The 13,698-nt window shown below is 31.6% G+C and overlaps 1 protein-coding gene across 1 annotated transcript in view; it reads right to left on the bottom strand.

The window, feature by feature from the left end:
* Nucleotides 1–5,967: 5,967 nt before the first annotated feature.
* Nucleotides 5,968–13,698, bottom strand: part of LOC110033044 (oxysterol-binding protein-related protein 2A-like) — a 48,366-nt gene continuing 40,635 nt past the window's right edge. Inside the window, exons 6-11 of the mRNA XM_020736897.1 lie at nt 7,719–7,886; nt 7,496–7,636; nt 7,183–7,413; nt 6,953–7,066; nt 6,217–6,400; nt 5,968–6,104 (exon numbers count right to left, since the gene is read on the bottom strand). Of these exons, the coding sequence (XP_020592556.1) occupies nt 6,233–6,400; nt 6,953–7,066; nt 7,183–7,413; nt 7,496–7,636; nt 7,719–7,886 (822 nt within the window). The 3' untranslated portion in view covers nt 5,968–6,104; nt 6,217–6,232. The remainder of the gene's footprint in view (nt 6,105–6,216; nt 6,401–6,952; nt 7,067–7,182; nt 7,414–7,495; nt 7,637–7,718; nt 7,887–13,698) is intronic.

The following is a 13,698-nucleotide window of genomic DNA, read 5'->3' on the forward strand; positions in this document are numbered from 1 at the left end:
TACTTAGATTACCAAGAGTCTCATCTTTAGATCAGCACTATCCAACTTGAACTAATCTAAAATCAACCTAGACTTAGGTGAATGAAGGTTAAGTAGGGTTTGAACTCTCACACGAGAATTAAAGCACACTTAGCCTCAATCAAAGAAACTTGGGGTAAAGTACCAAACCAACCTAAATGAAATGACATAAAATTTACTAAAAAAGCTAATATAACTTAAACTTAAGAAAATTTAACTTAGTTTGAGAAGATATTTTAGAGGAGGCGACCCATGGCTACTAACAAAATATCTTCTAGTCACTTATGACTAATCAAACAAAAACCCCAATGACCCTAGGATGACAGATCCATGAGATCTTAACTGGGTAATTTCAAACAATAAAAATAAAATGACAAAACAAAAAAAAATTAATTAGCTAATAAGTCTTAAGTAATCTAAAATTTTCAACCCCTAAAATTTGAAAAATACATTAAAACTTAAATGAAACCTTAATGAATAAAGATCACTTAACACAGCTTTAACCCCAGATACCTGAATCTATGAAGACCTTTTGGAATACACAATTTGTTGTTGCTGACCAGAATCTTCTGGTCATAGTAGGTTTGACCACCTCTCAGACTAAGTAGATCAGGTTACTCAACGACCCAGGGACAACGGAGCTATTAACATATTGACCATATTGTCTAAAATAATAAAAAAAATAAAAATTTAAAAATTAACAAACAAACTAGAACATAATTTTCTATTAACTTTGTTTTGAGGGACTACTGATGACAAAAGGCGGACGTCGCCCGAGATTTAGCTTGCATGTTATTAGGGTATGCTAACCCTATTTTGCAGGGATGAACATTCAAAACTCGGAGCAACAGAATGAACCTCAACTAAATCATTAACGACAAAATAAAGCTATAGGATAGTTTAGAATCCTTAGAGATCTGCTACCTTTAAAATAGGACTTTGACATTCCTTTCCTTAACAATGATATTGAACTTTATGAGAACAAACTATAATCTCAATAAGGAGTTTTCTTAAGTAGTCTTAACTACTTAAGATGTAATTAACTAATGGGATTTGTCCCTATAGGAGGATGTGAACCTTATAACAAATGTATCAACCTGAATTCTCTGGTAATTAGGTTTGATAAGGTTTCTTTTGTAGTTGTGTCTTTAAAGCATACTAAAGAGATCTCACTTTGGATTTAAATTTTGGAGTAATCAATGCAAAAATTTACCTTATGAAGGCTTCCCGTACATTTCTTTTATTTGTTCCCAGTATTGTCTGCCCTAGTCCTTCGATTTCTTATTTCTTAGTTCATCTATATGATTTAAGATGGAGAACTAGTCAGAGAAAAAGGGCAATAAAATATAAAACAAGTTGGCGACTCCTCAACGATAATGATGACATCAAGCAATCGACAAAATGAAGACTGGCGACATACGACGAGTGGAAACATAAGTCAAATAAATTTAATGAGTAATCAAAAATTTATTTGACATCACACTATCACAATTTCTTATGAAGAGTCCAAGATTTATTTGAAATTCCTAAAAACTGTTCATTATTTTATAATTTCATTTTAAATTTTGATATATTATTGAATGAAAAATATTAATAAATTACAAAAATTAAAAAATATCAAATAATTCAATAATTCCTCAAAAATTTATAAATTATTCCAAAGGTTGTTTTTTTATTGTATTATTCAATTTCATTGAATTTTGAGTTAAATTTTGATAATTCCTTGAAAGAAAAATAAGTAATAAATTAAAGAATTAAAAAAAATAAAAAATCCAATACTTCCTCAAAAAATTATACATTTTTTTAAGGTTGTTTTTATAGTATTATTCAATTTCATTGACTTTTGAGTTCATTTAAACTCAAAGCAAATTTAATAAAAAGATAAATGATAAATAAAATTCATGAGTCTACAAATCTTTAAATAAAAATTAAAATTTATTCGAAATGTATAAAATACACATATATGTGCTTTTCATGTGTTATGAAATGACATTTCACCAATTTGGGTGATTTTTTTTAATTTTATAGTACCTATGATCTCTTAACTTATAGGTTTACTTTAAGAAAAACTTGTATGTTTAAAGACATTCTTTGGAATCTAAAAACAAATTCAAATAATAATTCTTAAAAAATAAAAATAAATTATATTAGTCATTTAAATTTAAACCACTCATTATAAAATTAAACCCTAAGTCAAATTTAAACAAAAAAAATTGTAGGCCTAATTCAAACCAACCACATAGTATAAAACAAACATTAGACTTATTTTGTATGTGGCATCAACTCTAATCTCAAGTTATGATTATTTGCTCAATTTTTGGTTGTGTGTGCTAATGGAATGTTTTTTTGTGATGCTCTATGATGTTTTGTAATGGTTGTAATAATGATATATATATATATATATATATATACATATATATATTTGGATTATATACTTTCATATGCTACCTTTATTTTGTAGAGGTTGTAGAAAGCTTATATGTTGTAATTAAGTGTAGGTTTCCTTTTATTTGGAGTCGATATTTAAAGTTTATCTAAGTCTAGTTTGGCTTGTGGGTGGTAACAAAAGAAACCCTGGATCAAATCAAAGAAGCTGAAAAAGTTAAATGAACCAAATAAAAGCAGAAGAACCAAGTATGTAGTAGGATGAACCCTTAAATGCAGATAATTCTAAATAAAACATTATGATGCCTTGAGGACCCAAAAGAAAGAGCTAAAGACTTCATATGAATACTCAATCAATCTTGTAGCTTTAGGTTAGTTATGTAAGGGCAAATTTCAACTGCTTATTTTATCTTTCTTCTAAGGTATATTGTAGAATTCGCCTGCACCAACTTTTAGTTATTTTTTTGGGGTTGTTTTATTTTTCCTTTTTTTTTTTTTTTTTGCTCGTGTGATTTACTTAGATTACATGCTTAAAAATATATATTTTTCCTATTTTTTCACTTCATTGTGCTTGTTCAAGATTATGTGTGATAGACTTAGAAATATAAGTTCTATCCAACTTAATAACTAAAATAAAATTAATTCAAAACTCAAAATAAAATCAATTGAAACATAAAAAATTAATCAATAATAATCATTTAAAAACACTTAAAATGAATAAATCATTTGTTCTTGCATTTTGATTCTCCTCTTTCCCCCAGTAGTTCATCCATTACATACTAACAAGAATAATATCCAACCTTCTTGAGAAATTCTAGTTAAAATTATAATTAGTTGTATGCTATAAAATTCGTTTCATGCATACATAAATTAGTCATATGCATTTGGCCTTTAAAAAGGAATTGAATAAATAATTTTTTTAAATTACAGAGTTTTATATTAACTAGAAGCATTGTGCTCCAGTCCTAATCATGCAGCTTCTCTATTAGTTGAGTTATAAATAATATTTTTCTCTTTAATTAATAAAAGACTTACCTATCTTCCATTTTATTTGACTAAACTTCATAAATTTGAGATGATTAGATAGGCTTAATCAGCTATCCTTTACCAGAACGATTATAAATCCAATAAAGTCAGACTTATTTCAGCCCTAGGTTAGGATAAACTTTAAAAGTCCATTGTTTGTAACTAGAATAAGTTTGAGAATCTATTTTGATACAAACTCTTACCCAGGTTTAGGTTTTAAGATAAATTATTTCGCTACATCATAAGTCTTTACTTTATAGGCTTTTTCATAATCTTGTGTTTTTATGATAAAAGTTCTAACTTTCTAAAATGAATTCAAAATTAAAATTTATAAAACCTGTTAGAGAATAGTTAGTACTCAGCACCTTTCTCCCAATGAATTTTTGCAAAACTATTCAAATTTAATCCTTTTTAATTGGATTTTAAAAATAACAATCTTAAAATATAAGCTTTGAAATATATTATAATACAAACCAACACCTTAATAAAGAGTATTCTTAGGATATGATATCTCTTAAGATATAATTATCTATAGTCTTACCTTTATAAAGTACATGTACCCAAAATTAAAATAAGCCTCATTTTACCTAAATTAGGGAGAGAAATCTTTAATATTTGCGAACTCATAAATTTTGAATTTTTATTTAAGTGATTGAATCCATTATAGAGTAGTGCTATATCTTTCAAGATAATATATTATTCTTAATATCTTATTTGAACATCTAAGTAGAATTATTCAAAAATATATGTGATGGTATATTTCTTTTGCATGTATTATCCTTTGGCTTGTTAACACCTAAAACATTGGGCCACCAATTTTTGAAAACCTTGCTTAAGTGAGTGCAATAAAATTTAAAATTCTATTTAAAAGATGGTCCTGTTATTTTTAAAATGTCTAGCTATTTCTTGAGAATGCAGTCTAGAGATTAAAAGTTTTTTAAGTGCATTTCTAGAAATACAAAACTATTTTCCTTTATATAAATATATATCAATATAAATATTATTCCTTGTAGAGCCAACAATGTACCTATTACTCACCATTAAAATGTTATGAAAATTAAGACATGGTGTTCATTGTTTTAATCATATCCTAAAATTTTTAGTTCGAGGGAGAAAATAGTTAAAGTTACCCAAGAATAATCACCAGTGATTTATTTTCAATTAAAAGTTTATGTTATGTTTGAGGACAAGGGAATAACATTGAAGAAAATAAATCCATTTAGCATTAACATGAATTAACTTGCATTAGTTATTGATAAATTTTAGGGAATTCTAATCTATGTTAAGAGTGAACTCCCAATATAAGAGATATTGAAGCTAGTATCTTAAAGTTTGGTTGAAAATACAAAATTTTTATCATATTTGATGTTTCATTGCTTTGCCTCATTCAACATCTCACTAGAAACTTATTAGATGATTTATTTTATACTTAACATTCCACCAATTCTATTTCTAAAAGCATCAGAGATTACTTCAAAATTTGTAGAAAAACCAACCAACATAAAAATAGGAACCAATGTAGTTTAAATTTTTATCCTGATCTAGGCCATTTTGTGCTATAGGAGTCAAAGAAAATTTTTCTATTTTTGTAACATTAGTGGTTTTAAGCAAAAACTAATTTAAATTCCTTAATTAATTACTTGTTAAAAATAGTTAAGCTATGCAAACTTCTTACTTCAATGAAATAAGATAGCTTACATTTTGGAAGGATATTGCTTAATTCTAGCAATGAAAATTAATGAATCTTTAAGAGATTACTTAATTTTACTAGAAGAAACACTCTCTAGTTGATATATAGTCTTTTCTAAGGGAAGTTGATATTAGGATAAAAAATGAAAAAACTATCACTATCAATAATGTTTCCTACAATAAAAAAATTGAAGTTAAGTTCATTTCTTTACAATGGGTTTTGAGTTGTAGATCATAATTGATTTTATATTATACCAAGGTTGGTATCCTTTTCAAAGATTTGACGGGAACAAATTTAATAAAATTATGATTATATTTATTTATTTATTTTTCTATGGACTAGTCATAGCAACTGAAGTATCTAATAAAAAGTGAGCAATGTCCATGGAAGTACATCACACTAAAATTGGTCTTCATGACGAGAAAAAATTTTTGTACGTAAGACGTACAGAAAGCTGCGTACGTCAAAGGTTATTCAGAGAGTATTGGAGGGTTATAGCTAGGTTACACCCCATGTAACATCTCTATAACTACCTATAACCGCTCAATACCCTCTGAAAAACCTCCGACATACGCAGCTCTGCCTACGTCTTACGTACGCAAATTTTTCTCCTTCATAACGGTCACAAAACACCTTCATGTGAAATGACAATTAATATCATTCTAAAAAGGGATATGTTGGACTTAAAATTCCTCTTTATATGATATAGCCCTTGTGGAATCTACCAATTTAAGTCGCACTGAAAACAACACAAGTAATTAATTCCGTACCACATTGAGCAAAATAAAACATAAAACTTTGAATAGAAGAAAGTGCATAAAAATTAAAAAATGGCCCATAATTGAAGCAACTACCTTTATACTGTGCATACAATATGCCCTATTTAACAATGGGCTTGATAACTCAAAGGCAATTTAAAAAAAAAAAAATTAGAAAAATTACATAAGACAACAAATTTCATGCAATTCCTCTGCCCAAGTTCAATCTGCATTCAGAAATCAAATGCATAAAATCAATGTGGACAAAGCATTTCTGTTGTACAAAAAAAAAATTTCTAAGCATGTGGCTATCCCTGAAACTGTACACGTAAAACTCACCCAATCATAGGAGATTTCAGAGCTTGTCCTTGGAGTTTGATGATTCACCAAATATATTCGGGCATTCATCCCACTTGTTCAGCTCCCTAGCTTCCCAGTATCCTCCAACATAACGGTAAGTTCCCTCCTCATTCTCCCTCTTGAACCACCTTGGCTTCCATCCATCCTCTTGAAGTTTCGTTGACTGTGGTGAAAGAATGGAGGTCCAACAAAATAAAATTACAAAGAGGAACAAACAGTTTCAGAAGTTATTAGTGGCTTCAACTAATGCCTTTCATAAAGCTTCGGTATTTGATTTAGCTAGTTATATATATATATATATATATATATATATACACTATATCTTTTTTAAAGAGTTTGCTAAACTATAAACATTCGCAGCTCCGGACGAGCAACCTCACAGACCATTATATCTTGCTATCATAGAAATCTTGGCCAAATGGTTTGAAAACCATTATCCACATGATCAATTGTTAAACTAAAATTTTAAATGAAGGAAATTTCCTCAATATAAATAGCTAAAAGAAAATTTAAAAGTCAAAACTTTTTTGAAGTATAAAGAGATTAAGAGTATTTTTCTCAAATTTATGTGGGGCTAGAGCATCTCCAAATCCCCTTCGGTTAAACTACTGTACATGACAACGATAAAAAAAGTTAAGAAATAATACTTCAAGGAATAAAAACCAATATGGCAATCTATAAAAGCTGACATCATAAAAAGTGGGAGAAGAATTACCATTCGTTGCCTCTTCTCTAGGCGCAGTTTTTCTTCATTTGCCTTCTCATATTCTCCATTTTCTAGATAACGCTGGTCTGGCCTTAGTCTTGAATCAGTAGGTGGGAGTCTCTCCTTGATTCATCATTAAAACATTGAGGTTACAACTTACAAAATTACACATAGTACGTAAGAAGGTAAAAAATAAAATAAAATAAAGGGAAATCAATTGGTTTGATGCAAATTCTTACCAGCAATCCAGGTGTTAATTCATTTAGTGTAATTGCAAATGATGTCAAGTTATACCGAGTAGGGTTTGCAGGAGAATCATTTTTTTTCCATAATAAGGATGCATCACCGGGTGCAACAGGAAACTTGATCTTAGAAGCATCATATCCATTAATGTAATACATATAATCATCCCATTTACCCAGCAATGTAGCAACTTTAACTCCCGTTCCATCCTCAACAAATCCTTGCACCTGTACACTATAGTTAGATTGCAAGCACAATAAACCCTTATAGAAGATATTGTACATTACTTCATGCAACTTATATTCTAACCTGCCTAGGGTTTTGGTTCAGGAGTGTGTGGTCTTTGAATTTGAGTTTACACGAGTATTGGCGGTTCCCATGAATGTTCATTGTTCCATGGTGATCACAGTATACTTTACCAAGAATGAGATTGTAAATAGTTGTTGTGACCTGGGCTTATAAGACGTTAGCTACACTCCCAACTTTAGAGAAGTAGATAGCAAAGAGTCAACTTAAAACTTTAAGCACTCACCTTACTCCACTGAAAGACTTCACCATCATCAAATTCAAGGGTTAAAACACCTACAGGATCCAGCTGGATCGACTGCCCCCAAAATTTACTCTTGAGATTACTGTCACCCCAGAATTTCCACCCATTCCCTTCGCAATGGCAGGCAACCAGCATGGGGTGATGGCTAACCTGTCAAAAGCCGAGAGAATGAAAAGCAACACATTGAAGCATATAAAATGACTCGATCATTTGAACCATAAATGTTATTCGAACCCACCAAAAAGAAAATTGCACATACAAACCATTAATCAGGTAGAGAAGAGTAACATTTGGTCTTTACTCAAAGGAAATTGCATGCTACCATTCATCAGCCAAATTACAAGCAAAATAAAATTAACTACGTTTTCCTAAATCATCCAGCTATTTAAAACAATAATATACAAACTTCATATTGTGCAGCGATTAACTCTTAAAACTTTGGGCAGTTAGCTCATTAAACAAAGAGCAGAGTCAAGGAAGCGTTTTAAGCTTAAATTATGTTCATTAAAAAAATAAATTGCATTATAGACCCTATGTTTAAACCTCAAGTTTGAGGTGAGGCTAATGATAACTATGCAAATCTGAACTAGTTTGCTAATAATTGAATCCCAATTTGATACAAATGAGGAAGAAAGCTGAAAAAAGCATCCATGTGAACCCATAGAACTAATACAGAGCACAAGATAATGGCTTGAGCTTCAATAATCCAAGGCTCTATGCTAGATATCCAATTTATCTAAATCAACCTTAATAGTAAGAAAAAGTTTCATTTTCTTCTTTTTACTTCCTTCTTCTTGTACATCAAACTACTAAAAAATGAAAGAAAATAAATAAAAAAATAAAAACTACTATAAAGTTCCAGAAAAAAAAAAAGGAATACTTAACAGGGTAGCCTGCCAGTTTACAAAATAAATGTGATACAGTTCATATCAAATTAAAATACATGTTCTCCATTACAGTTATAAACTGAATTGACCGTGACTAATATATGTGAAAACCCTTAACACTACTAAGCATGTGTGGAACCAGATTAAGGCTTCATTTGGGGCTGCTTTTTTCACGCGGAATGACCCCAAACCGCGACATTTTACTGTTTGTCTTGGAGCTTCGCGGCCAAACGACGCAAACGCGGGCGAAAAGCGAGCCGCGGGATAAACCCGGCGGCCCTAGCTTTCGCTCAAGGACATATGAAAGTGTCCCCGATATCTTGGCGAAAGAAGCCCTGACGGGCAGCGTTCCTTCCCACGCCTCTCGCCATCTCGACCTCAGTGTTCCTTCCAGTGCCTCTTGCCATCTCGCCCTCCTGGATCTATTCCCTCCTTCCATCGGAATATGCCTCCTCTGCAAGTCAGATCCACATATCCAGCTTGGATAAGGGTTACCGGCGAGCTCTTCATTTTGCGAACAACACTATCTCCAATCTCTGAGTTTTCCGCTTCGTTCTCTTCGATTTCTTTGCAATATTGGATTGCTCTTATGTGGTGATACAAAACCAGGTAATCTTCTGATTTTTTTGAATAAATTTATCTTCATTTACTTGAAGTTCCTCTAGTAGAATTTCCCTTGTTTTTCTACATTTTTCTAGAGTTTATCGCACTAAACCGATTCATTTAACCATTTCCTGTAACAGCAACTATTCAGAATTCAATAGAAGTAGACAGATCAATTAGTATCACGACCTGTAATCTACATATTGAATGAAAATTCGGTCTAGACCATATATTAACTTCTTTGTTGTTGAATATTATCACATATCTTTACTAGAATAAATTTAACAGTAAATATAGTCCTTTAGCTATCTGGATGAAAAGGGTTTGTGTTTCCAGAATTGTTAAATCCATTCACATTGTTTTTTTTTAACTATTTTGATTTACATTCATGCTTGAATTTGAAACATGACAATACAAATTCTCATCGGGGCAAAATTCTTCGTGGAAGAACATGATAGAAAATATTGTAAGATTTCATATCAATGAAAGCCCTAAATAGATTTGTTCCTCACATCGATAAGGATACCATGAGTGACATAAGAACCTTTGGTTTCGTAATGTGTGTAGCAATCTATCCCTTGTGGTTGTATTAATGTGTGTAGCAATCTATCCCTTGTGGTTGTATTGATCAAACAATGGATATTCTTGACGAAGAAAATCAGGTTGAATATATGAATAATTATGAATTCATGCATGTAGTATTGATTCAATTAGCAGAAATCGGAAGCTTCAAGCATGGCTTGTCTCTATGATGCATTACACTTAGATTGGGCATATTATTTAATGTATTTTACTTTTTTAGCTTCTAAAGTGAATTTTTGCTTCTGTTGGATCATATATAATGTTGTCATTGTTCTGTTTCAAATAGTTTAATTAAATAGAGGCAGAATTGTTATTTTTCCAGAATATTTTCACCCAGCTGCAACAAACAACAGTCAGTTTCCTCGCAGCAGCTTCCCCACAGCAGCTTTCTGGAGCACCGCGGTTGCAGCTGAAAAGCTGGAAAGTTGAAGCTATGTCAAACAGAGCCTAAATCCAAGGTGGGCAATCGCCGCCAGCGGCGCCTAAGGATAAATGGGCAAATTAAAGCCGTCAAAAAGCAGATTTTCTTAATAACTTAAAAAAGGAAGTTGAAGCTGCCTAAAGCAATTGAGAAGACGACCTGCCATCAATATTATATGCTCTAAGGATAGCTCCATCATCATCAATTGGGCAAATACATTTTATGTTATTGAATGGTGTAGAAGTATTACTCCAATTCGAGCACAACTTATTCCACCAAAGGGTAACGGAAGCCTACACATATGAAGGCAGAAATTTAACAATGGGAAAGAATAGAATGATGGACTAAAGACCATTTTTGACCAACTAGAGGAAATTAGAATCCAATTTTCCATGACGTTAAGAGGAGTTCAAATGGAAAACAAAAAAGACAAAAAGCCCATACTCTGACGTAAAGGAAAAGAAATTCAGTATCGACTACTAAGTACTAAAAAATTTAGACATTGTCGTTTGTTAATTTATCCTCGGCAAGCTCGACTCCACCTGGGATAGATAATATTTACTAAAGAAGCAAATCAAACATGGAGTATACCAACTTCAGACTTGCATCAGAAATGAAGTCCTTGAAATATGGAGTGGCGATGAGATCAAAATTTTTTGCAACCTAAAATCATTCAATTCTTATAATAATCATTATTGTTATTTCATCTTCACCCATGTAGAAATGTAGTTTCAGGAAAAAAATTCTTACTTTGCAAAAAGTTAATTCACAAAATAAAATTTGTCCGATGAGTTCAAATAATAGACTTAAGGAACTCGTCCAGTCAAAAACATGCAAAAAACTCGTCCCATCAAAATAACTAGGGACACTTTTCTAGGCGAGTTCAAAATGAATATTAAAAAAGCAAGAAAATAATGGGGATGTTAATAAGTTAAAAGTGAACAGCTTGAAGTCAACAAACTTCAAAATTATAAAATGACAGATTTACAATATTGAAATTGTTTTTCTTATCAAGACTTGGCTAATTAAGACGAAGATGAAGACCACAAGAACTTTGCGTAAATTAAAAAAAAAAAACCTATGAAAATTACTCTTTAAAAAAGAGCTGTCCCGTAAGCGAAACACAGTTCGAGCTTAGCAAAGGCATCTTCTTCTAACTCTGAGTAATAAAAAAAGATATTTAGTGAACTTTAACAGTAAAATCCTCATATTTCTATTGCAGCAAATCCAAATTCAAAAGTAAAACAAAACACTTCAACAAAATTATCAGGCCAATTAGTAACTTGAATGTTCCATCATTGTTTTAGGCACCATAAAGAAATCAATAAGAACTAGCTTTCAAAACAAAAAGCATCAAAGCTAGAAGTCCCAACCTTGGATTGATAAGAACTCTAGATTCTGATGCCACCCTTCGTGGCAATATACATTAAGCACACATTACGTCTAGTCTACTAGTGAGTCTAAAAAGTTGCATGAAGCTAAGATCTAGAAAAGGATATGACTTACTAAAGATGAAGGCTTACTCAATGAGATATGTAGAAGGGACCAACAATTAATAAGAGTTGAGAGAAATACTCTGACCATATTTGGCAAAAAAACCCACATAATTTAAATAGGCCAAAAGCATATTCACCCACTTAAGCAAAATTCAATTCAACTTAAAGAGAATTTTTACACTGCACAATTTCATCTTAGAAGCCTCCATTTACTTGGAGACTTCCCCCAAGAAGCACACAACATTCAAGTTGTTTGAAACTAAAAAGACAATGGGACACAGAATAATAAATTAACCACGTTAGAATCCAACTAACTAAAACTGAAAAAATGCTAAGCCAAATTGGTTATACTCACTAGAAAAAAAATTTCTTATCAGCTTGAGCATCTAAGAAAATGGGCATCGAGCCTAATCTTATTCCCTTGGAGAAAATGTGTATAGTCATCCTCCATCAGATTGCATAGATTGTACAAGCTCTAATAAAGCAAACATGTCTTTTTAATTCTTAATTTCATTGTCCAAGCTGAACATTTTGATATAATTGAATGAAAAGGGAAGGCTCTGATTCTTGAATCTCTTAATGGTGAATAGATGTTGAAAGAATGCGAGATTCCAATTTATCTTCTTCTCATGCAGGCGGATGATAAAGGAAATCAAATTCGCATACGAGTTTGGCAAAATTTGAGCTAAAAAAGTGAAAACATTGATCAACTCCTCACACAAAAAAAAGACTTCCATTTTTCTTTGCAGGAGCATATCGTGTCATCAAACATAGTATTCAAATAATCCCCCTTGGGACCCCAAAATACACTGGGCTCCTACAATATATACATAATATTTGTTGGAATCACGCTCACGCAATCGTCACTTTAGACAACCAAATAGTCTAAAATTTCTTTAAATCACTTAACACGCTCTTCAGAGCGTTCACCGTAATGAGAAAGGATCGAGTAAAAAGAGAGTTTTAGAGAGGTCTGGAATCTAAAAAAAGGACGAGAAATGAAAAATGAGGATAGTAGAAGTCCAAAGCTTTTTATAATAGAAAAAAATTGTGCTTCAAGAAAGATCCAATCATTTATTTTGGATATTATCTAATTTACAAAATAACATTATTTAATATCTGCAACATCAACAACAACAACAATAGCAATAACAAGTCCTTATTCTACCAAGTGGTATAGACTGCATGAATCATTTTTCTCCGATGTGTCCTATTTTCATTTAATTCTAATAAATTAAGATCATTTTTAATGCAATATGACCATGTCTTTTTAGGTCTACCTCTATCCTTTTTAACATAAGTCCAATCTAAAGCATCTACTCTCCTAACAAGTTCATTAGATGGTTGACGATTAATGTGACCAAACCATCTAAGACAACTCTATCTAATATTGTCAGTCACTAGAGTTACTCCAACCCTTTCACGAGTATATTTATTTCGCATCTTGTCTTTAAGTACAAAGTCTCTCATCCACTTGAGCATTCTCATCTTAACAACACTTCAACTTAATTTTATTCTTCTTTTTAACAAGCTAACATTTTGTGTCATAAAACATTGCAGGTTTCATCACTATCTTATAAAATTTTGCCATCTAAGCGGAACTTTTCTATCACGCAATAGGCCCAATGCATTTCTACACTTCAACCATCCAACTTGAATTTTGCTAAATAGTATCCCCATCAATATCATCATCATTTTGAACAAGAGACCCGAGATAAATAATCACACATAGTTACAACCCAGCCAGTTTTCTTCTTAGGGCTAAAGGGTCTAGTCTTAGGGTTCTCCCTTTGACTATCTTAAATCCGACCTACTTCTTTACCCTTTTGGAGTTTCGCATGTGTGTTATAGGCCTCTAGCACTTAGGAGGTTGAAACCAACATGAGGAAACCCAAAAGGAGTCCCTATAGGATCATTAAGCACTAAGATTGCCTTTTGCACAATATGCATCTTCGCGAGCACAAATTTCGTAA

The sequence above is a fragment of the Phalaenopsis equestris genome, unplaced genomic scaffold (assembly GCF_001263595.1).
Source record: "Phalaenopsis equestris unplaced genomic scaffold, ASM126359v1 Scaffold001081, whole genome shotgun sequence".
Classification (NCBI taxonomy): domain Eukaryota; kingdom Viridiplantae; phylum Streptophyta; class Magnoliopsida; order Asparagales; family Orchidaceae; genus Phalaenopsis; species Phalaenopsis equestris.